This window comes from Notolepis coatsorum (assembly GCF_963971535.1).
Source record: "Notolepis coatsorum genome assembly, chromosome: 7".
Lineage (NCBI taxonomy): Eukaryota > Metazoa > Chordata > Actinopteri > Aulopiformes > Paralepididae > Notolepis > Notolepis coatsorum.
The window spans coordinates 113,475,320-113,501,771 of record NC_140171.1 but is presented as its reverse complement, the minus strand read 5'-3'; the positions used below and the strand labels follow the sequence as shown (position 1 = coordinate 113,501,771).

General features: G+C 41.9%; 1 protein-coding gene across 1 annotated transcript in view; it reads right to left on the bottom strand.

Annotated features, from left to right (window-relative positions):
* Positions 1-6,872: 6,872 nt before the first annotated feature.
* Positions 6,873-26,452, bottom strand: part of LOC311231721 (ribonuclease inhibitor-like) — a gene marked incomplete at its 5' end in the record, with an annotated part of 24,078 nt that continues 4,498 nt past the window's right edge. Inside the window, 8 exon segments of the mRNA XM_084318346.1 lie at positions 6,873-6,969; positions 11,297-11,470; positions 12,520-12,693; positions 12,794-13,003; positions 14,570-14,740; positions 20,650-20,957; positions 20,959-20,995; positions 22,333-23,172. Of these exon segments, the coding sequence (XP_084174472.1) occupies positions 6,954-6,969; positions 11,297-11,470; positions 12,520-12,693; positions 12,794-13,003; positions 14,570-14,740; positions 20,650-20,957; positions 20,959-20,995; positions 22,333-23,172 (1,930 nt within the window). The 3' untranslated portion in view covers positions 6,873-6,953.

The following is a 26,452-nucleotide window of genomic DNA, read 5'->3' as shown; positions in this document are numbered from 1 at the left end:
TACGGCCCGGGCTGTTTAATATTTCAAAGGAGGCTCAGGCAATCATACACAATAGCCATCATTCAACACTGGGTTAAAGGTCCTTCGCCACCCCTGACCCTGCACCTGCATGCAGCCCTGCCTTTGCATGCATCGCATCACGTTTTCGTAGTGTTTGATCAAATTAACCAATTAATTATGCAGATAATAAAATATGCAAATAATGCCATTCATGAGAGTATGGCATGTTATGAACGGGTAATGATTAATGTGTTGCCTCCTGCATAGTGGTCGCCAGTTGTTTACATTTCAGTGTATTGCCCTTGCAGACTTTTCACAGTAGGCCTACTTATTAATTTGACTGTACCCTAGTAGACTAGAGAAAGACTATGTCTGCACGCAAGTGTGCGAAATTGTTCATTGAAACTGCGCCATACGAGCAAATGGGAAACTATGCCGCCTCCCACCCCTCGCTTGGTTTGATCATTTCATACCATGCAGTTATCCACCCAGTCGCCCTGCAATACACTTATTACGTAATTACCAAAACATTCACGATATCGTCGCGTCCTCGGCTATACAACATATAAATGATGCCGACAGTGGTCGGTATTATTTGGCAGCTTGTTACGAGGGAAAAATGCTGATAAAGCCTACCTTACCTTGAGGAGTGTTATTTATACCTAGTGCGATGGCGCATATGATGCAGCCGCAACTTGAGTGCTGCTACTGGCGTCACACGCATGTATGTTAAGCCCTCGTGAACAGTTCTCCCTTTCGCCACTAGGTGGTGTAGCACTACCACAAACAGCAACAAAACATTTCAACAAGTTTTTTTGGCGGGGCATTGATTGATTGATTGATTGATTGAAAAGTTTATTAACAGATTGCAGAATGGGTACAGTACAGTACAGCTCAATACATACAATTGTTAAGGGGATGCAGACCAGAGAAAGACTTTCGTCTTGTTTACATCAGGGTCCCCCATTTTCAATTCATCATATGACACACACGACATACAGACATACAGTACTGCTACATCTATACATTTATGACATACCAGATTTGCAAATACAGTACTGTTTGTGATACAAAAAGTGTCCAGAAAAAGAGTGTATATACATTTGACGTAGAAACTGTACATTAGAGGAGGTTGGGTAGGTGGGGTGGGTGAGTGGGGCTGTACATTAGAGGTGGGGGGGGGGGTTGGGTACAACTGGGTTAGGACATTTGTAGGGGCCAGTTTCGAATTGCAGTCTCCCGTAGGTGTTTTTTGATAGTGTTTTTGAAAGTGGGTAGTGATTCACATTCCTTTACAGCTTTGGGTAGGGCGTTCCACATTGATGTGCCATAATTGCGAAACGTGTTTAGTCCCTTGTTTGAGCCGAATATGGGTTTAACATGATTTGTGGAGCTCCCTCTGGTGTTGTGATCGTGGTATTCACTGACCTTTGGGAAGTATTTTGACATGTACATGGGTACCTTGGTTGTGTAGTGTATCTTGTAGACCAGGCCCATTGCAAGTTGCTGTACTCTGTCGTCTACTCTAAGCAACTAGGCAAACACATCATTTTCAGCTTCAGCTTCAACAAATACTTAGATCTTAACGAAAAGGACTGGGGGTGATGGATTACCCTATAGACATTTATTACATGTACATAATTTTGCATCTTGAAATATTATAAATACTGGTTATGGTTAGATTCAAGAGATTTATTTGTCACATACATACACGAGACATAGTTAGTTGCAAGGGAGGTTTATTCATATAGCACATTTAATATACAAGAGGAGAGAGAATATACAAGAGAATATAAATAGAAAACGATTACAAAAGGCACACAAAAGTCAGTGCAATAAAAAAAACAGCCCCAATTGGACTCCTTAGAATGGTTCAGATTTATCGGAATAGTTTAAGACTATTTTGAAAATACAAAGATACATGTATTTTTATTAAATGCATTCCTGCATTTTGTAATTTAGTTTGATAAAACATTTTACTAGTTAGTTTGTCTTCCAAATCCATACTTATGTGGTCAACAATTAATTGCTATTTACATACTGTAATTTAAATAGTTGTGATCAAGATCTGCCTACCAGGACGTAAGGAAAATACTTCCCCATCTCTGGTAATGACATTACATAACTAAATCAGTAGTATCCTTGTGGATTACATTGGCGATTACAAATTCAAGTAATTTTCTGTAAAAGAATACATCTTGTAAGTAAAAGTTCCCAGCCCTGAAATAACTGTTGCACACAACATCCTCTCATCGACCAAAGTAATAAAGTGTGTTAAAGGAACACGCCAACATTAGGGAAAATGCACTTACCGTCAGACAAGAGTCAAGACAAGTCAGACAAGAACATGGATTTATCTGTGTATGCAGTAGAAAGCCATATGGCTGCAAGCTAGTCTAGCACAATTGAATGGAAGTGGATACTGACCACTAGCCTAGCTTAAAAACACCTGGAGGTGTTTTTGGCCAACAGCTAAGCTAGTGGTCCATATCCGCTTCCATTAATTTGTGCTAAGCTAGGCTATCTTGCAGCCGGATAGCATTCTACTGAACGCACAGAGGGGAAATTGGTGTCTATCTTCTTGTCTGACTGAAAACGGCACGCACATTTCCCATAATGTTGGCGTGTTCCTTTAAAGCACAAAGGTAGGCTACTATTACTGAAACATTATTTTCTCTCACCCCATGCAGTGCTACAGTATATCCTGGAAATTAATTGAAGACTTCCAGCTTAATCCAGCGTCAGAATTGTGGCTCCACAACAAGACAAGACAAGGCCTGACAAATTCACAGAATAGATGGCAACTGTCGTCATTGCTGTGGGCACAGATGGATGTCTCAACATTTGAGTCAGAGGTCACCTTTTAGGCTATGTTCATACTGCAGGCCTAAGTGCTCAATTCTGATGTATTGCTCAGATCAGATTTGTTTTTGTTTGGCTATTCACATTATTATTATTATGAATTTGTTTTCATTTGGCCGATATCAGATTCCAGTGTGAACTGGTCACGCTCCTGAACTGAACAGCAAAGGAACAATAAAGATGGACATAAAATGATTGTGATAAATGTCAATCTAGACAGAGTGACATGAAAGTCGTATGACTGTTCAGACTGAGCTTGCGTTGCAATGGATCAGATATGAAAGTGGCCCAAATAAGAATTAAAAAGATCAGATTCCATGCGATTTGTGCTGTTCACACTGTCATGAATAAATCAGATCCGAGTCGCATATGAGCAAATAAATCAGATTTGGGCCACTTTCATCTACAGTCTGAACATAAGTCTTAGTTGATGCTTTGGCTTGTGCACGGTTTAGGATTAAGGCACTATTTGATCCATAGTTACAGATTAATAAACAAAGCAATCTTGGGCATACATATGGAATGGAATGAAAGCGTACGTAAGTTTACAAACAGACAGTTTTCGTAACTGCTTTGCTGGCAAAATACAGGAAAGGTAATGTCCACAAACCAAGTAGGATTTGCAGCACACTTAAATGACTAAGAAATCTTCCAGTTACTCATATTCTATTCATGAGAAAAAGAAAAAAATAACAACTCTGTGAGTGAGTCATTAAGTGTGCGGCAAATGCTACTTGCCTTGCGTAAGTAGTAGGGGTGTAACGGTACACAAGCCACGGTTCGGTACGTACCTCGTTATTGGGGTCACGGTTCGGTACGAGTTCGGTACAACAGAAAAAAATAATTTATAATAATTATTATTAACACTTTGAGCACCAGAGGTTAATTCCGTATTAGTCCCTTGAATGCCCAAATCCGCTCCAATGTTAACTTAATATCGCCTAATCTATGTTTTAAATTATGGCTATGTGTCTAATCTGCCCGTCGCTTATCAAAGACTCATTTTCCAGTCAACATTGGCAAGGCAGATTGTTTTTTTATCGCTTCATTTCCGTTTGATAGCATTTTGAAAATCACTCCGTTTCGCGGAAAAAGCAACCCATTCTATGATAATCGTCTTTTACTGGAATATTCCAGAACGTTGTCATTTGTCGGCCTATTTATGAATCGTTTTCAAATAAACTCTAGATGATCGATAGTATATGTGTGCGCACGCACGTTTGTGCCGCTGATAATCGCTGCTCTCATTTCCTGATGGCTTTTACAGTGAAACAGCAATATCACATAGTGGAAACGCTTATATCTCCGTGAAAACTAGTCTGATTATCCTAAGACTGATAACATAGATTCCTTACCTGACATCAGATGGTATCCAAATGGTATATTCCAATTCCTGATCACCATTCGAAAAAACCGATAAGTGTATTGATCCAACGTGTATACAGTATAACACATGATCCGCGCGGCTCAGCGGCTCCAGAATGAACTCTGGTAACCCCGGCTGCATCAGTGAGACGTAAAATGTGGAGTCAGAAATCCGTTAACCCATTCACTTTCATTGAGTCCACTCCAAAAGGGTGATTTACCATCTGGGAGACGATAGGGGGCGCTTTTTTCACATCCGAGAGCATGGACTGGAATATCCAACGGTAGGCTCGCTTGATGCAATATGATTTCAGATCGCTAATAAAAAAATAAATACGAGAATTCTCGTGAGTGAGCATTCAACCAGCGGGGGGTAAACCCGAGAAATCTTGGGCGTGGCATCTAAAGTGTTAATATAATTTTTTAAAATTTTATATATTATATTTATGATAATTATTAAATAGAATAATTTTCTATAGGCTTGCCATGGCAATTAGTGATACTGGTGTCATTCTGTGTTCAGGCATCCACTTGCTTACTGCCCCTTTAAACTTATCCTTGCTAAGTTTCAGTTTCACTTCCAGAGAGAATTTCACTTCACGACCAGACTGAATACTAGAGAACAGATGACATATTACAACAATGGCAGAGGATTATTTGGATTTAAACACAGTGGAGCTCAGATGATCTGTCCGGAAAAGTATGTTTCTTCTTTTTATTTGATTGTGCCTGTGAGTCCGGCGGGGGAGAATGTTGATGTGTTTGTTGGCGCGCGTGTGTGTGTCGGCGATGCGTGTGTGTTTCTTTCCATTGGTTTCATTTGGTTAACGTTATTGGGCGCACAAGAAAACTGTAATTAATGACCCTGCAGCTGTTCCAATGTAAATGTGCCTTTCTCCTCCGTGCACTTTCGCCGCTCTGAAGTCTGAGCTTGGTGTGCCCAGCCACGTGCGCTGTTCTCGCACGGACCTCGCGAGTGCCTGCATGTGGGTGTGTTTGCGCTGTAGGGCATATTCGTCGCATGGTTGCGCGTACCGCACCGTGACGGCCGTACCGTAAATTCGTGGGACGAATACACGTACCGTTACACCCCTAGTAAGTAGGTTTATATTTGTGTCATTGTCATCCTAAGCCGTAGGTCAGTGGTTCTCAACTGGTCTAGCCTCGGGACCCAACATTTTCCTTAGTCATTAAGTCGCGACCCAAAATTTTTAACCACTATGATTTATGTAAAAAAAAAAAAATTGAAAACATGAAATAAACACAAAAAAGTGCAACAAAAGTGCAACTATTGCTAAAAACCCAATGAAATAAAAGAATAATACATAATATATGCTTCTTAGCAGATTTCTTAGCTTAACATAACAGACCTAAGTTTGGGGGAACTAATGGGATAACTGGGGTTGCAACAAAAGTGCAACTAGGGCTAAAAACCCAATGAAATTAAATAATAATAATAAATAATTATGCTTCTTAGCAGACTTCTTAGCTTAACATAACATACCTAAGTTTGGGGGAACTAATGGGATAACTGGGATTGCAATAAAAGTGCAACTAGGGCTAAAAACCCAATGAAATAAAATAATAATAAATAAAATGCTTCTTAGCAGATTTCTTAACATAACAGACCTACGTTTGGGGGAACTAATGGGATAACTGGGGTTGCAACAAAAGTGCAACTAAGGGCTAAAAACACAATGAAATAAAATAATAATAATAAATATATCCTTCTTAGCAGACTTCTTAGCTTAACATGCAGGGAACTAATGGAATAACTGGGGATGATGTTTGCTCCTGACAAGAGTCTCAAAGTCTGGGGTGATGGTAGACAAAGCAACTCTGAGGTCATGCTCAATGTCCAATCTGTTCCTCCGCTTTGTCTTCAGCTGGACCAGAGCTGAGAAGCCACTTTCACAAAGATAGGTAGTGAAAAAAAGTAAAAAAAAAAAAAAAAAAAAAATCTTTTTTTTACCTTTTTTTTTTTTACACACACATCCGCGGCCCACTCAAAAAATGGCCCCGCGACCCACCAGTTGAGAAACACTGCCGGCGTAGGTGATACGGCTCGTCAACGGAGCAGTCTTTACTTTTTAGAAATGTATCTACTCCTGTGACATTGTAGCTCTCTTGACATATGAACAGTCTGAATATCAGCAGCCTGCATTCTCTTCAGTTTGATAGGCAAGGCTGATAAGAAAAAAAAAGGCAAATTTATATATAATTTCCACTTTATAATAAAAGAGGGGCTGTCTTTATGCAACACTTTGGAATGTAGAAGTAGTCAGAAGCATGGTAGAAGGGGTTGGAATCATGGTAGAAGGGGTAGGAATCATGGTAGAAATGGTCGGAATCATGGTAGAAGGGGTTGGAATCATGGTAGAAGGGGTTGGAATCATGGTAGAATTGGCCATAATCATGGTACAAGTGGTTGGAAACATGGTAGAAGGGGTCGGAATCATGGTAGAATTGGTCATAATCATGGCACAAGTGGTTGGAATGGTGGTTGGAATCATAATGCATTGATGCTGTAAACATATTTGAGGTTTGAAGTCCAAACATTACCTTGGAGAACTTTTACAAGATTTACAAGAACTTTTCTCCCATGAGACGGAGGTTGTAAACCTGAACCGAGAGGCTTGTAAAAAACAAGGGATTGTAATTCAGTCAGTTTCAGTGACCAGCTGTCAACAGCAACACTGCATCCACCGTCTCCCGAGTCCTGAGTCCTAATCCACGGTGATGCTGAAATAGAAGAAATATATATATAATTTTTTTTGTATCTACTTTTTTTTCTCCCCATTTTTTCTATTTTTCTCTCATCCCAATTTCGTATTATCCAATTCTTCCCTCCCCTGTCTCGAACGTTGCTAGACCATGCCTCCCACTGGTCGGCTGCAATGTGGACAAAGCCTTGCATCATGTGTCCCCTCCGGTACACGAGGAGGCAGCCATCACATCTTTTCACCTGTACAGCGCGATCTCTCAGTGGCGAGGAGTAACACGTGGGAGGCTCACGCTGCCCCCGATACTTCCTGATTCTGCTGTACAGGTGCACCAACCGACCTGTAGGAGTCGCTGTCCACAACGTCCGATCCCCACCCATCAGCTTCCCACCCCCTAATACTGCCAATTGTATTAGTATGAACGACCAGCCAAGCCGGAAGCAGCGCAGAGAGCTGGGCTCGAACCCAGCATCTCCTGCGTTAGTGGCGAGCGCCTTGCCCACTGCGCCACTTAGCCGCCCTAAATATATATATTATTGAACAACATCCACGGCACTACTACAGCGGTGCCAGGTTATTCATTTCCAAAAGCGATAAGAACTGTACTGGTCAATTAAAGACTGGATAGCATTGCCATTGTCAGTATATCAATACAAAATGGGCACCAACAAATGAAGTTGTCGCAGCCTTGTCAGTTATCTTTCATTCTCATCGGTGTCCCCATGATTCTGACAAGGTAGGGACATTGAATTTACAATGATATATTGATGTTGAAATCTTAGTAGTGCCTTTAACCCTTTGGGTGCCGTTCACGTAGTACTACGTTTCTGTCGCCCGACGGTTGAGTGCCGGAAATGTAGAACTACGTTTTTCTCACTGTATTTATTTTATTCGCTATTGCCATTCATAATTCAGCGGGGCACCTTGTGCATACTGTTCCGAGTGTGTCTGAGCTGGCAGACGGTCTCTAACGCCTTCGGCCATTATTGCACTCCATTAGAAACAGGGTAGTTTCTTTTGTCTACCGAGCTGCGGTGTGGGGGCGGGTCCTAAACACTCCGGCAAAACACACTTTGTAGGGATGGCCTGGACAACTGACCCCGCCCGCCCGTTCATGCGCAATGCCCAATAACGTCGGAGACAGGATCGCTGTGGATAACTGGAATGGCGATCAGATAATTGGATAATTTTTTTTGCATTATATCAGATGATACCAGGTAAGGACTATATATAAAATCTTGCGTTGATCTGATATTTCTTTCTACCATGATTGAAGCTATCTGTGTTTTATGTGTGTGGCTGTGTGCCGTTGGGGGGAGGGGGGAGCGCCGCGCTCCAGGGCACATTTCATGTATGCACAAGGAAGGATAATAATGATAATCTAGTGTTGATTTCAGGAAGATTCGATAATCAGGCGAAAAATGACGTGTTTATTGAATTACACAAAAACGCTGTTTTCGCGTGTTTTTCCTGGAATTACTCAGAAGCACCCAAACTATATTCATATTCAAAGCGGTATAAAACAGAAATGTACGGATGAAAAAATTATCCGTTTTTTGCACGTACTGGAAGCAACTCACTGACAATCGACGGTGTTATTAGACCCATAGCTATAATATAAAATATAGGTTTAGCTCTACAAACTACAACTACGTTTACATGGGGTTAATGGACGGCAAGGCCAGGTCACTTCCCGGAAGGGGCGTGGCACTCAATGCGTTAAGATCAAATAAAATGTTTCTATAAAGAATAAAATAATTATCTGACCAGAATGTAATGTAAAAATGTAATGTGGCACTCTGTGCATCGGGGAAAATGTTCCGGCAGAGCTATCTTGTTATGTTGATCCAGAGTGCATTGGATCGCTTTCGAGACGCAAGAATCAATATGCTTTCGGCATTTATTGTGTCATACAAACGGAAAATGGATCTAGAAGATCGAAATCAAATAATTGGAATATTTTTTCTCCAGACTCATCGGCCACAGGTAAGAGGACTCTAACGTTAATTCCAGCTCGATTGTCCATTTATTTCATTGCAATCCATCTGATCAACATATGATGTCGTACTAAAGAAAGCCGTTACTGACAATCAAGGAATCATAAACGACCCCCCCCCTAGGGGTGAACTGTATAAACGGTATGAATTTGCACTACGGTATGGATTTTGACTATACCTTGTGACCGGTATGAGCAGCTAGTCACAGCAGTAGCAATGACGTTAACATTACTTGACGATTCACTCGACCTTTGCAGTGGTCGTTGCATATGTTTAATTGTACAGAGTTTTTCTCCACTTGTTCACAGACCTTGCCATATAGTTTGGGCATTTCAATTTGGCTAAGGAGGCTGAGGAGACTTGCTTTAGCACAGCAACGGGGCTAACGTTAGCCACTAAGCTAACTCACGTTAGCCGATAAGCTAACGTTGTAACGTGACTCTGTGGCACCAGTTCCATTAGTGAGGAAAGGGGGGGGGGGGGGGTATATTGACGAGGCTTGAAAACAGAGGTTCAAAGATAACTTCACATTTATTTGGCTATTCATTTCTTTATATCGCTTTATCCATCTGGCTGCTCTCGTTTCCAACTCTGTGTGTTGACAATGACATCCTGGTGTGACATCACCTACGGCATCTTAGGAAGCTCAAACCTCAAACTCATTACATCACGCTCTCTCGCGCTCTCTCTCTCCGTTGTCAAACATGTACACTAAAGTTATGTTGGAGTTGTATTGTGTTTGAGTTGTTTGAGGGAAAGAAACCTCCTGTCCTGCTGTAGTTTTTATTTTCACTTTGTGCCGCTTGATTTGATTGTATTTCATGAAAAGTGTTTTTCAGAGATGGAAGTAACTTGAGAAAAGGTTTTGCATTTTTCAATTGCAGTTTTGCACAATAAATGTTCTTAAAATACCTCTGTACTATGTGAAATATGTCCTAGTAATACAAGAGTACAGCAATAGCTGCCATACCAGTGTTTTACCCCTTCAGAAGCATTTATATAGACATTTTAAGATAAATGAATATACCGTGATATATACCGTTATCGTCTATGCTTCAAATTATACCGTGACATACATTTTAGACCATACCGTCCAGCCCCCCCCCCCCCCCCCTTTCCTTTACGCATGATGGAGCATAATGTATACCGAGCATATGCATTTGAATTTTTTAATATAGCGTGTATAGGAACGAAACGCCATTCGATTATGTATAATATGCGTCATGGCCTATAACTCGCGTTCTAGGAATGACTGCTCTACACTCTAAAAACATACTTATATTCACGACGGTACTAACACGACAATGTATGAATGGAAAAATATAACGTTCCCACATCCGGAACGATAGATACCCGATGTTGAATGGGCCATAGTAATGTCGATATAGCTATAATATTTAAAAAGTTATAGCCCTGCAAAGAAGGTGAGCGACTCCATAGACTTACAGCACTGGCAGAGAGTGGTATAAGATGGGCAAACTGCGTGGCACAGAATGTGTTAATACATTGGACGCCAGACCAGAGATAAGTCGGGTTAACTCGCCATCGCTTGAGCGCCAAACCCGAGAAAAGTGGGGTTTTGGTCGTTATTTCTTTTATTCGCTATTTCCATTCTGAATCCATGGAGGGAGCCTGATATTATCATTGGGAATGGGTCTGAGATCGCAAACGTCCAATACCGCCGCCTAATGCCGATTCGTGTACTTTGGTGGATTATGTTGGCAACACGATCGACATCAATACTTGGCATGGCGATCAGATAATTGGAATATTATTTTTGCAGTACATCCTAGTCAAGGTAAGTGCTATATGGTATCAATCTTGCGTCGATCCGAGCATGCCTTCGTTGTGATCCGAAAGTGTTATTGTAGCGTTACTCCACAACGTATGCCGTTGGCGACGATCGAAGAATAGAACCCCCCCTTTCATGCATGCATGATGAAACATAATACCGATAATATAGCGTTGATTTCAGATTGATTGTTGATCCAAGCGAGGAATGGCACGGTTTCTAGTGACATGCACTAAACGCTGCTTAGCGGCGTTTCCTGGGATTACACAGAATTACTCTAAAACTATACTCATATTCACCACAGAATAAAACGGGAATGTATGGATGAAAAGATTATCTGTTTTTTGCATCTTGACCGGAAGAAACTCAATGACAATCGACTATATTATTAGATCCATAGCTATAATATTTAATATAGTTTTAGCACTGCAAACACCGGCATGTATCCCCATTTATTAAAGCGCTGGCACACACGGCCATACTGACCACAGCAACCTCTGGCGCTGAATGTGTTAACTATGAAAATTAAATAGATTGTGTTGTATCTTAGCACTTACTCAAGTATGGAAAGTCTATATTTCGTATTTTGCTGTAGTTCAGTAAGAACTCGGATTTCAGCATCCTCCATGTTGTTGCCCATCAGATGCAGCTCTGCTAGGTTCATGGGGTTGGATCTTAGGGCATTGGTCAGGAATGGAACACACTTGGAGCTGAGTCCACAACACCTCAGTCTGGAAAGAGATGGAGAAATGCACCAGTGTGTCACGCTTCTAGATAAATCATTTTCAAAATGTGTAAACTGCATCAACTCTGCAGGAAAGATGTTTTTTCTTAAAGGAACACACCAACATTATGGGAATCATATACAGTATTCACTCCAGAGAGACAAGAAGATAGATACCAGTTTCCTCTCTGTGTGTTCAATAGAAAGCCATCTGGCTGCACGTTAGCCTAGCTTAGCACAATGAATGGAAGCGGACAGTACCGTTAGCCTAGGCAACACCTCTCCTGAAGTTTAAGCTAGGCTAACCGGTACCGCTTGCTTCCATTCATTGTGCTAAGCTAGGCTAGCTTGCAGCCGGATAGCTTTCTACTGAACGCACAGAGAGGAAACTGGTATCCATCTTCTTGTCTCTCTCTGGAGAAGACGGTAAGCTAATTTCCCACAATGTTGGCATGTTCCTTTAAAGGTGTAAAAGAAACAAGGATACATCAAATTGGGGCGACTGGGTGGCGCAGCGGACATTGCGCTCGTCACCAACGCAAGAGACACCGACTCCGGCTGTCGGTGTTGCCTCCGGCTTGGGCCGGCCGTCATACTAACTCATTGGCAGAGTTAGCCGGTGGAAGTCGATGGGTGGTAATCTGGACGTTGTGGACAGCGACTCCTACAGTTCGGTTGGGGGACGCCTGCACAGCAGAGACAGGAAATGGCGGGGGTAGTGTGAGCCTCCCACACGTTACACCTCGCCAATGAGAGTCCACACTGGCAGGTGAAAAGATGTGACAGGCTGCCTCCACGTGTATCGGAGAGGACACGTGATGCAAGGCTTCCATCCTCCCTACAACCGACCAGTGGGGGGCATATGCGAGCAACGTTCAAGACAGGGGAGGGAGAGAGGTAAATTGGGATGGGGAGAAAAATCACAGAAAAAAGGAGGAGAAAGAGTAGATACAATTTTTTTTTTCTTCTTTTTTTAAGGATACATCAAATATAGAGTATATGGTAGAATGATTGTGCTATGGTTAAATACACTAGTTAACCCAGACTCCAACTTACGACAGTTTGTCCAGTTTGCAGGTGGTGCGCCCCAGTCCAACGCAGAGTTTCCTCGCTCCGTTGTCTTGGAGGTCGTTGCCCGAGAGGTCCAGCTGCTGTATAACGGTCTCATTGGAGGCCAAAGCTGAGCCGAGCGCTGCACAGCACGTCTGTGTCAGATCACAATGGCTCAGGCTAGGATGGAAGGAGGACATCTCGTTTCAGCACTGTTGTCCTCATAACAAAACAACAATGCTATAGTATAGAGTACTAAACAATTTGAAAATGTATTCACTTGAGAATCTTGAGATGGCCATAAGGGTTCTTCAGTCCTTCTGCAATATCTTTGGCTCCTTCGTCTTTGATGCTGTTCATGCTGAGGTCCAACTCTCTCAGTTCGGCGGCTTGCCACCTCTTGTCATCCGCCCCCGCATCAAATGAGATACAACTCAGGACTTTTGACAAAAAGACCATGCCCTTACTGGTGATTCCACATCTCGCAACACTGCAGAGACCAACAGGGACTTGACATTAATCAACCAATCAGTAGAGTATATGAATTAGAAATACATGGAGAACAGATAAAATAATACTTAAAAAAAATAACTTGATCCCCATAAGTAAGTAAAAACGTAAGTAAATAAATAAATAAGGAAGAAAGTCAAGGTGCTGCTGGGTAGCATAGATGTCTAAGCACTCTAGGGCTGTCTTAAATACTTTGAAGCTTCGTTCGATGGGCATGGGATTCGAATATGAAAATAAAATTTGAATATATATATATAAAAAAAATTATTTTATTTATTTATTTATTTTTCAAAATCAACTCTGCCTCTCTTTGTTAATTACAACAAGCAATGCTGTTTGTTATTTAAGGTGAGGTCGGACTCGGCACTGACAGATTTGTGTTCATTGTGCTGCTTTTATAAAGTCTCAAATGACGGCTTACAATATTTCATGAAAGCAAAGTGTTTAGTTTGTCTAAGATTTAAAAAGGTTTAAACTTTACAGCACTGACAAAGTTGAACAAAGTGCTGTACAAGTCCCACAACATAATCTTTATTTTTTTTATTTATTATTATTCTTTTTTTTAAGCTCGAAGCTTCGAATTAAAATCGAATCTCGGCCCCCGAAGCTTCGAATTCCAAAAAGAAATTCGAAGGTCAGCCCTAAAGCACTCGCCTACTACTGGGGTTCCAACTCGGTATCAGCGGTACCTCCGGCTCAGTCAGTCGTCCCTAAGAACATAATTGGCAGTGTGTTCGCGGGGTGGGAAGCCCTGATCGTTGCAACAGAGATTCCTACTGGTCAGTCGGGGCGCGCCTCTTCAGCAGGGATCTGGGGGAGATAGCGTGCATTACGCTCTCCCAGTGAAACTCCTAGCTGTCAGGTGAAAAGAGGCAGGCGATTCCACATGCATCGGAGGAGTCTACACCCTCCCCAGACTGACAGTAAGGCAGCATGTGGTAGTCTACACCCTCCCCAGACCGACAGTAAGGCAGCATGTGGTAGTCTACATCCTCCCCAGACCGACAGTAGGGCAGCATGTGGTAGTCTACATCCTCCCCAGACCGACAGTAAGGCAGCATGTGGTAGCCTACACCCTCCCCAGACTGACAGTAAGGCAGCATGTGGTAGTCTACACCCTCCCCAGACCGACAGTAAGGCAGCATGTGGTAGTCTACACCCTCCCCAGACTGACAGTAAGGCAGCATGTGGTAGTCTACACCCTCCCCAGACCGACAGTAAGGCAGCATGTGGTAGTCTACACCCTCCCCAGACTGACAGTAGGGCAGCATGTGGTAGTCTACACCCTCCCCAGACTGACAGTAGGGCAGCATGTGGTAGTCTACACCCTCCCCAGACCCACAGTAGGGCAGCATGTGGTAGTCTATACCCTGGCCAGACCGACAGTAGGGCAGTGCAATGACCAGGAGGGAATTGGCATAACGACTAAATTGAGGGATACAAAAAAAAAAAAAAAAAAAAGGAAAGGAAAGGAAAGGAAAGGAAAGGAAAGGAAAGGAAAGGAAAGGGAATAAAGAGGGAAGGAAGGAGGAGTCTTTATCCTTACTTCAGTTTCTCCAGCCTACTCCATGCAACCATGGCTTTGGCGATGATCTCTATTCCTGGGTCCATCAGGTCATTGTTTCTCAGATTGAGCTCAACCAAGGTGCTGGATTCAGATTGCAGAGCATCGAAAATGTACTTGCAGCTTAACGCTGTGAGGTTACAGTGATACATCCTGCCAGAGAGAGGTGATATGGAATGTTATTGGGCCAATCACTTAATTCATCAAGACAACAATAAGGAGGTCTTTAATTCACAATATTTAATCCAATAACTCACTCCAGTTTTGTAAGCGTTGACACGTCAATTTTTGTGAAGAGATCAATTGCCCCTTCGTCTCCGACGGCGTTGAGGCTCAGATCTAGAACCTTCAGCTTATGGGGGTTTTGCTGCAAAGCTAAAGCCAGAGTACGACAGCCACTTGTCCCAATAGTGCACTGAGAAAGCCTGTAAGAGAAAGAATTGCATATCACCATGATGGAAGTGCTGAAAATGAATGAATACACAAAATAAGCCACTTCGCAAATAAAGACCATAACACAGAACTGTCTGTAAAGTGAAACATTTCAAATGTTTGAAGATGGATCGTTAAAAAGCTATAGGGCATTTTTTTTTTTTTTATTGATTTATCGTTGAGCAAAGCACTTAACGCTTAGGGCATGAGATTGTGTAAACGTCTATGTTATACAGTGTCTTAGATTTTAGATTCAAGGATTTGATTTTGGTTTTAATTGTCCTAAAAATTGCACCAAAATTAGCTCCACTGGAAAAAAGATCACAAGAGATAAGTAATGTTCTACCCAGAGCCAATATAGCATTTAAAGTGAATTTGTGCATCATGTATGGAGGCAGACTTCACCACATCAAGTAGGGTAGTGTATGTTATTGTTTTTTCCCCTCTGCAGTCTGAATATCACAAAACTGTTCCCCAAATTATACAACTCCTTTCTACAAATCCTCGGACGGATGAGCCCACATCCCACTGCAACACGTAATAATAATTGTAACGGACCACTTGAGATAAAAACATGTCTAGGCAATATCCTTTGCAATTTTCTAAATAATAATCAGTATGCATGTCTTGAAATTACGTGTGGGATTTTACCGGAGTTCGATACCCGTAGGCCTACATAAATCTGTCCCTATTGGCACACTGTAGATCATTACAGCCGGAAGCGCCTGTTAAGTAATGTAGTCGGCAGCAGGAAAGTTTGGTGCGTCTTTTTTAGGGATGGCCAGATAATAATAAATAAAAACAACAACAATTCAGTACATTTATATCTATTGTAACAAAGGTAGCAGACAGGGGTAGGTGGAAGGTGCAATATGGTTGTACAAATAATCAAACACACAGTCAAACAGCTTTAGCTCCCCGCTGGGCAATGGCCAGGGGAATTTATTTAAACAAAACAGAAAATTAAGAAACCAACAAAAATCATACTGGCTCCCAGTGAAGCACCTAAGTGTCTTTGCTATAGTCCAGTCTTTAACTAAGCCGGGCCGCTGTCCGGCTTACCGGCTGTTAACTCAGTTTGGTTGTCTCCCAACAGCTCTCCCACTCTCCATTCCAAGACACACTCTGATGTTCTTGGTCTGTCCTCTTTGAGAGGCATGCTGATTGCTAATTGAAAGACAGCTGTGTGTGGGTCTGCCTGTGTGCAGCTGTCAGTCTTCTTCTCTCCATTGGGGGGAGCAAACAGGCAGGAACATAGCATCCATTGATCACCATTCCCCTCAGCCCCTTACACTATGTGTTAATAATTTGTTACATTTAGTTTCACTAAGTTAGGAAAGTAATGTTTTAAGTCAAGCCTGATGTTGCCTTGCACAAAAGAATGATCCCAGTCTCTTCCACACAGTGAGGCATACAGTTTATTAATTGAACAATGGGTATTTACATTACATTTAGTAATTTAGCTGATTCTTTTATCAAAAGCGACTTACAAGTTCTGTACGACAAGTCATCAGGAAGGGCACAACTCTGCTGAGTAACAATGTTGGTTACAATGTTGGTGCTACAGTGTAGGTTAGTATATCAGGACAAGTGCATGACAGTAAGGTTAGTTAGGGTTCGATTTCTTTGTATCTATAACAAAACCAAAAAGGATCGGTATCGGCAGTGTATCGGCCAATATGGCTCATAGAAGATCGGTGATGATCGGTATCGGTGGCAAAAAACGTGATCAGGGCAACCCTAGTCTTTTTGTATCGCTTTGTATTTCTGTGCGACTTTTATCCTTTTGTATCCCCATGTATTGACCGTGTTTTTAAACGGAAGGACCTTTTCGGATTATGTTTGCATTCCTTGGAGAGCGCAGCAAGGTATGCTTTGTTGTTATTTTAAATTTGTTGGACCTTATGGTGTTCTTGTTCTGTTCTTGACTTATTGTTATGTTTCTTCTTGACTTGTTTAAAGAAGACGTGTACGGCCCATGGGGACATTAACGTGTGTTGTCGGGCCTTACAAATAAATTTGATTTGATTTGATTTGTTTATTTGATTATGGTTGTAAGTTTGTAGAATGAAATTCGTGAATGAATGATTTTATGTCTGTGTAGGAATGTAATCCTTGTAGTTTGATACCAATGTTATTTAGTTTGTGTTTGTACTGTACTGTGGAAACCATTATGTGAAATGTTTGTTTGTCTGTTTATGTATGTTTCCAATGCAGTTTTCACAGTGCTAAAATGACGTCACGGATGGGAATAAAATAAAGAACGTCTTATGCATAAGTCGAGACTGTCGTTTGGATCCAAGGGCTGTAACAATAATAATAATAAACTTTATTTGTAGGGATGCCCCGATCACGTTTTTTGCCACCGATACCGATCGTCTATGAGCCATATCGGCCGATACAGATAGTTTTTGGTTTTATAAAAAAAATATATATATATAATTTTTTTAATAAAATATATATATTATATGATTATACTTGTAGTTGTATTATCTGCGAGACATCGCCACCACGCAACAAGTCAAAATGCTCGCTATCTGCAAACAATCTCCAGTGTGTGTGTATACTCTGCTTTGGTCAAATCACATTCAGCATGCCCTCAGCGTCCTCAGTCAGAGCGATAGTTCAACTTGACTAACAGGGTCTGAAACGTATGTGTTCAGTTATGAAGCATGATAGCTAATTAGCCAACAGCTGCAAAAACGAATAATGTCAATTATGTTATAAGACATTGATATCTGTAGCTACTGCTAGCCGGCTAGATAACATTAGACAATGACTCATGTATTAAACTAAAGTGAACTATTTAGTTTACTGGGTCATTTCGTTTAAACAGTGAGCTAACGTGAGCTAACAGAGGTCTCATGCACTAGACCAGGGGTGGCCAACCCGCAGCTCGCGAGCCGCATGTGGCTCTTTGCCCGTCAATGTGTGGCTCTTCCATCCATTTAAAAATAAAAAATAAAAACAAATATTATAATTATTTTTTTATTTTTATTTTGTATGTCACTCATTCCATAAGGACGTAGAATAAACATTTACAGATTTTTTTTTAAATGTTCTTGGTATCTGAATCTAGGGACATCAGATCTCTCAGGGAATGTATTCCCAGTGTCAGAAATAGTGTGTCTGTTAATACTAAGCTTGAGTAAATTGTAATGAACCAAAGGAGAATATCAATTATATTTAAAAAATATTTTTTATCTTCGACTGTGAATAACACCATGCTAAAATTTACCAGACCTGAAAAATCTAAGCAAATGAATAAAGGGAAGATGATTAAACAGGTTTTGTAGATACAGTACTAAATTCTGCCATCTTTTTTACAATGTCAATTTCTCCACCATTTTTCATCATATTGCAACACCGTTTTTGCTAGACGTTCACAGAAAGGTAGAGAAACTAACTGCGTTCCGTTTTATGGCAATAACGTTCAGGTTTGTGGGAGATAATCCCAAAAAATAACAGAAATTAAAAACTTTTACTGTATATTTCGGGCATAAGAGTATATATATATGTATACTGTGAGGCCCAAATTAAAAAGACATTAGCAACTTCAGAGGGTGGGACATATAAACACATTTACTATCAAATAGCATTGTGAGGCTGAACAACAGGACCAATTGACTATACATGTGCTTAAAATGTTTTAAATAAACATTTACAGATTTTTTTTTTTTTTTTAAATGGCTAAACGGGATTTTGTAATTTTGCAACCGTGGGTCTCACAGGGTACTTTTAACCCTGTGAGGCCCAAATAAAAGACATTAGCAACTTCAGAGGCCAGAGGGTGAGACCTATAAACACATGAAGGGTGCCGTGACTGAAAAAAAAGGTTGAGAAACACTGGTATATGGTGTGGCTCTTTGTGGTACCACAGTAATTTTTGTGGCTCTTAATCTCTGACTGGTTGGCCACCCCTGCACTAGACTATTACCGGAGCATTTGTTGATATCAGGAGCTATCAGTAGCTAGTCAGCTAGATAACGTTAGACAATGCCTCATGTATTAAACTAAAAGTGAATAGTTGACTGGGTCATTTTGTAACGTTAGCTAGGTAGCTAACTTTAGCTCACAGAGCTGCTCATGCACGTGACTAGACTATTGCCGGAGCTTGTTGACATGAGGAGTCTGGGAGGGGGAGGGGGAGGGGCAGTGCGCTGCAGCAGTAGCAGCAGCTGTGTGCCTGAGAGAGAAGTCAGCGAGTGAGAACTGAGATCTTTTTCAAGTTCCAAATTGTAATACTCTTATCAACAAATGCTTGCTTTATGCAGCCATTTAATACAAAAGGATGACCCTCATGCATTGCAAATTTGCATCAAATTCAAAACAGAGTGATGCACAAAATAACTTAAGAAAATAATAATTTAAAACAATGAATAAAGTGTGCATGAAATAATAGGGGAAAGAAAACGTTACAGTAGGAACTTGTTACATTCACCCACACAAGGGCTGAGTAATCACACACCCGACCTCTCTCTCTCACACACTCTCCCAGCTCTCTCTCCCTTGCCCCTTCCTCATCTCTTTATCGGTTAATTTTCGTTTTATAGCATTTTGAAAAGCCCTCGTTTTCAAGGAAAATATAAATATTCCATGATAATCGCCCTTTACTGGAATATTCTAGAACGTTGTCATTTTTCAGCCTATTTATAAATCATTTTCAAATAAACGCTAGATTATCGATAGTATATGTGTACGTATGCACGCTATATAGGCGATCTTAAAAATCGATTCTCTGATTTCCTCAAAGCCATCGCCCACACACACATAGGGCGAACGCTGAGATCTCAGCGAATACAACTCTGATTATCCCAAGACATTTAAAATAGATTCCTTACCTCAGATCAGATGTTCTCCAAAAAGATCATTCCAATTCCTGATCGCCATTCCAAAAATCGATCGCTTTTATTGATCCAACGCTACATACTGTAAACACATATTCCACGCTGTTCTGATGGTCCACAATGAATCCGATCGGCTCGGGTTACATGCCTGAGAAGTAAAATGTGGATTCCGGATTTTTCTTTTCTCATTCATTTTCATTGAGTCCATTCCAAAAGGGTGCATTACCATCTGGGAGATGATAGGGGGTGGTTTTTTCACATCTGAGCTCCTGATTGGGCTGGTTTACCAACGGGAAACTCGGTTGATGAAATATGAATTCAGATCGCTAATAAAAAAAGAACACGCTAATTGTCGCGGTGGGCATTCAGGCGTCAGGCTGATAACACGCGTTATCACGTGGTGGGCACTGAAAGTGTTCAAAGTTAATCGTGAGTTAAAAAAAATAGTGGCGTTAATAGAATCGGGCGATAACGCGTTAACTTTGACAGCCTTAATTTATACTGAATATCGGCCGATACCGATCGCTGGCCGATCGATCGGGGCATCCCTATTTATTTGTATAGCACCTTTCATACAAAGATTGCAGCTCAAAGTGCTTTACAACAGAAAAAGGCATACGAGCACATAAAGTGGAGACATATATAAAGAATTTCACATTAGGATCTAATATCCCAATAGGCCACCTTGTTTATGGTTTGATTCCGTTTTTTTTTTTTTTTTTTTAATAGACAATAATAGAATATAATAGACATAAAATGAGCATATAAAGTGCAGCCACGTACTTCAATGTGTCCAAGTGGCAGCCTGGGGAGCCAATGGCGTCTGCCAACTGTTGCAGCCCGTCATCTCCCACTTCGTTCCCACTGAGATCCAGCTCCCTCAGTCTGCGACAGCGTCTCAAGAGTGAACCCAGGGACACACAGCCACTTGCCGTCACTCCGCAGCCCTGCAGCCGGAGTGTCCTCAGTCTGCAGGATTTACTCAGCAGCCCGTCACTGAGTCTCCCCACTCCACCGTCTCCTATACTGTTGTATCCCAGGTCCAGCTCCCTCAGGGGTGAGTGCTTTGTGTCGAGGACAGCCGCTAAGGCCTGGACAACATTTCTCTGTCAGGTTACAGAAACGCAGCCTGTGTGAGGAGATAAAAAAGAGAGTTAAATGATGGGTGTTTGGGGGACTGGCTGTTCCGGGGGGGGGGGGGGGGGGGGGGGGGGGGGGGGGGGGGGGGGGTTCACATGCTTTTGAGCAACACTGTACTTAATTATTGTACCTATTTTATGTCTATTCTTATATTATTAGCTTTTTTACCGATATACCGAGATATTGTCCAACTCTTAATTTCCGATCGATACAGATATATGCAGGCCCCCCCCCCCCCCCCAAAAAGGAATAATTTCAGGTAATTAACATTGTCGTGGAATTAACACAACATTATGCATACTTTTGACAATAAATAAAATAAGAATTTGTTCTTACTTGCTTGCCTGGGTAAATAAAGGTTAAATAAATGTTAAAAAATAAATTTAAAATAAAAATATTTTTTTTAAACCGATACCGATAATACATTTGAATGCCAATATCAGGCGAAAATATCGGTAGGCCGATAATATCGGACATCCCTACTTTATACCTATTCTTATGTCTGCACTTTATGCATTGCTTTTATTCTGTAAACTGTATGCTAATTGTATGCCTATGTTCCTTTTATGCTATTTGCTGAGAAGCACTTTGAGCTGCAATCCATGTATGAAGGTACTATATAAATTATTATTATTATTATGAATCACAATTTCTAAGAAACAGTGAGGACACTTCTGTAAACAAATACCTCATCTATAAAACAAATTAATAAAGACCTTTACTGGACATATGAAAATGATGAGGCAAATACATGATTAACTTACATAGCTGCGCGCGACTTCCAAATGTCTGGTAGCTGCCTCAGGAGTCGCTCGTTATTACTACTATTGGTCACATCCATCTTATAAATGGGCCGTACCTCGTCAAAATAGTTAATTCTTTGGGACACCATGTGCCACTGCCAGGCTAGCTGGGTGGAATCAAGGACTTGCTTTGGTGCAGTCTTGAGAAAGGACTTGACTTCACTGCGTAGAACATGTATATCAAACTCCCTTAAACAGTGGAGCAGCACCATGCCACAATTGTTGTGAATGTTATCCAGAATCTTGTCCTTGGTGTATAAAATAAGGACCATTGGTGTGCTGCATCACACCACGTTCCTTCAGGAGACCAAACACAAAGCGAAGGACCACCTCGTTTCCGCTCTTCATGGCCTCATCTACCAGGCCTCGGCAGGAATTGAACAGGGCATCTTGATCGTGAGAGAGAGTAGCTTTGGATTGTATCATGGACATCGCATGGAAGTATTCTTGAACACTGGAATGGCCAAAACGATACACTGGAATGTTGTACAGCCCTCGCTCCTCTCTCAACAGAAGGGGACACCGTTTGCAGTACTCTGATGCTTCCCCGACACCGATGCCGTTCTTCCTTAGGTCCTCCTCGTAAATTACGCTGCATTCTGCTGAATGGTTAAGTGCCAGGGTCTCCAACTTAGCAAGTGTGGTCTCATCTGGGTTCCCCGCTCCAGTTTCCATCATACTCGTGTAGATCCCTGTCAGATTAATGGGACTGATACTAAACCCGTTGTTTGCTTTGAGCAGGCGATTCTTCAAACCTGCCGCCATGATGGAGCAGACCGGAGGTATTTGACAGAGGAAGCCGAGACTCCTTGATATTTTCACGTGGTCAATGCATCTGTTGGCTAGGTCCTCATCGCCAATTGCCATCCTGAAGAAGTGCACCTTCTGCTCATCACTGAACCCTAGCAACTTGGTTACTCTGAGCCGATGGTCAAGAGGGATGCGGTACATCTTCTCTGGTCGGGTAGTTACCCATATGTGGGCCCTGGGGAGTAGATTCCCTGTGATCAGATTGGTCAGCAGGACTTCTACTATGGATTCCTCCGCCACGTCGCTTACTATTGGACAGCCAACCCCAAAGTTTAGGGGGAAGTTACACTCGTCCAATCCGTCAAGGACAAACCACACTTGGGGTCCATCCAAGCTGGATTTGTCAAGTCCCACTCCCTTTAGATCTGGGTAAAAGGTGTAGAGAAGTCCGATGAAGCTTAGTTCTCTCCCCCTCAGCAAGTTCAGCTCCCAGAAGGTCATAGGGAACAGCAGGTGGACGGCCTGGTACTCTCTTCCCTCCGCCCAGTCGAGACTGCACTTCTGCACGGCTGTGGTTTTGGACACTCCTAAGGTGATGACTGTTCTTTTGCTGCTGTCATGTATGCAGTCACAGGAGAATATCGTTGTGCTAGAGACTAGCTGTGGCACTATGAATTGCACGTGTGATTCGTCAAAATGACCATCGGCATGGTCCCTTTCATGAATGGAGAGTCGGAAGGGAAATTGAATGTCTTTAGACATTGCCCCATTCACATACTGACATTTCCTCTTCAGGGATACTTTGAGCCTATTTTCAAGATCCATTGTGTAGTGGCTCCTAAAAGACAGTGAGAAGAATGCAAATATTTAATAAACCAACCATCGCCCAATGTGAGGCCATTCACCTTATTCACCTAGCCATCTGTATTCTCGTAGATCAATGTGAACTAGGGGTGTAACGGTACACAAAATCCACGGTTCGGTACGTACCTCGGTTTTGAAGTCACGGTTCGGTATGATTTTCGGTACAGTGGGGGGGGGGGGAATACAAAACAAAAAATTGCTTTTCTTTAACTGTATTAAACAATATAAAACGAATTGGCCATAATTTACTGAGCAAACTAAGGCTTACTGCTGTAACCTACTAATAACACTTAAAGTAAATCTGAAGATTATTATATAGCAGATGCCTTGGATAAGTCGTGGACAACTGTAGCGTGTGCTTGTTTATACAGAGCTGGTATGACTTGCTGGCTGAAATACGGACGAGAGGGAACTAGGTAGCGGGGCTCTATTACTTTTAACATGTGCTTAAACCCTGTGTTCTCGACAACGGAGTATGGTCGCAGATCTGCTGCTATAAAAACACCTATGGCGTTTGTTATTGCTTTGGCCCGGTCTGAATTAATAGCGAGATGCTGCTTGAATGCCACGGTTTCTTCCTTGTACCAGCGATATTCACATTCGGGTGATGCCGTTTCAAATGCGTGATAAAGTTCGCAATAAAGTTGAACAATGCCGGCACGTAGCCCCTTTCGTGACTGTGATATGCAAGGCTTGCATCACAGTCACGAAAGGGGCTAGCCGGCACATAGCTTTAGTGCGATCCACCCGTCTTTGTCCATTAGTCGTTAACTGGGAATCCGAAATGATCCCAAACGGGAGACTTGAATGTTGTGGGAGCATCTTCTAGCTCTCAGTTAGTATTGCACTCGCCATACTAAGGCTAATATGCTATGCTGAATTACAGCTATCGTTCAGCGTGGCTGCGTGGGATGAACAAACAACATCCGGTTAGTTGTGCACGTTATATTTGCGACGGGGGGATTTAAGTTCTGCAAAAAAAGGTTCTATACCGTTGCAATCGTTCGGTGCACAGCGCATACTGTACCGGAGGACCACATTGAGGCGGTACAGTACGGATACGTGTACCGTTACACCCCTAGTGTGAACACATTTCAATGAGCTGATAACGAATTCACTTCCATGCATTTCAAATAACAAGAACTATGCAGGTGAAAACTAATCGGAGTCAGGAAATCATGAGCACTTTGTCAGAGGGAAGCAACAGTTGTGATTGGAGGATCAAGAAAAGAGGGCAGGGCTTGAGATTCGTCAATTCGAATAGTGTATTCTGCCTGCCTGTGTATTCACCAGGTGGTAGCAGGGTTTCCGTTAGAATTATTTTTTTTTTTTTTAGAATTTCAATCTACCGGACAAATGGGATCAATTCCGGTCAGAGTTTATTGAGCTTAAAAACAATTATAGGCCTATATAAAGAATGACATCCTCAAGGCATTTATAATATTTTAACTTAAAACTAGGCTACTTTTGCGTATATACAGTCATTAATATATTCCAAATAAAATAAGTCCCTCGAGACTTCGTGCTGCTGCCGACTTGAGGTGTCGGTGGGCAGTCTGCCCGACATTAATAAACAGCAGTCTGTTATAATCACATTTTTATGAGCTAACGAATTCCGTTATATTGGACATTTGTATTAATTATATCAAGCGAAGAACTGAGAAATTTGGCAGAGAGAGACGGCAACATTATCGTGGGTTTGCGACTTTGCGTGATGTATATCTCCACCTCCCAACGACTTGGTGCTGGTCATAATGTCCGGTGAAAATAATTCCCTCTAAGCACAATTTGATTATTTGAATTGTATTAAAATAGGCTAAAATTAAATAGCCTATGCGATGAACGAAACAATCATTACATTTGTTTCATCGTTGCTTCACCAAGCAGCCGGTCTAATAATGACAACGCTGTGTCAGCGCGAGCTTGCTGCTGCTAGATTTGCGAGAAGCATGGAGCTGCAGACCCACAGAGCAGCGGTGTTTTCAGGTCCGGTCGGGGGACCGCTCAGCAGCGCCCCCCACCCAACAGTTGAATTGCCAATGGCTGAATTGGAGTACTGCACTGTGCCGGCAAAGCTGGGGGGTTCTGTGGGTCTGCAGCTGCATGCTTTTCGCAAATCTAGCAGCAAGCTCGCGCTGACACGTCGTTGTCATTATTAGACAGACCTGCTTGGTGAAGCAACGATGAAACAAATGTAATGATTGTTTCGTTCATCGCATAGGCTATTTAATTTTAGCCTATTTTAATACAATTCAAATAATCAAATTGTGCTTAGAGGGAATTATTTTCACCAGACATTATGACCGGAGAGATTAAATATGTCGGACTTCAACAGATTTTGGCGGTCAAATACCGGTAATTACCGGCTAACGGAAACGCTGGGTGGTAGCCTGGAAGATTAGGTGTGTTTGAGATAAATTTCGGCTTGCCTCAAAAACAAGCGAGAGTAGACGATTGCAGCCGGGGGAGGAGTCAGAAAGTTGAACACTTCAGAGATAACAAGCCTCGCCTAGTCTCGCATGGCAGATATCGCGTTCACGTTCCCACACACGTTCCCACACGCACCTGTCCAGCTCATTATATAATGAGAGGGCCGCTTTGCGATGGATCAAAATTTGATTAGATTCAAATGTATTGTCATCACACAGCACACTACCTATAGTGGAATAGACTGTATTCGTATGCCATTATACCATTCTTATTCTTGTTAGTTGCTTAGACTTAATTTATTATTAGATACAGGAGTTTATGTACCAAGAGCTTCTGCAATTAACTTTCCCATTATATTTGGTTCCGGGGGGGTTGATACTGTTATTTTGATATAAACTCCATTGCAGAGATGGTTATTAACTGGTTCGGGGCCAACCACGTATATATACGTGTTTGGGAGCCGATGCTTGAAGGCCAACCACGTATATACACGTGTTAAACTCGTTTTTGCTTTTATTCCATTTTAATATCCCGGATGTTGTCACAGAGCTGTATTTTGGCTGGAAAAGGCATATTGGGACTCGGAAAGTGCAGTACTG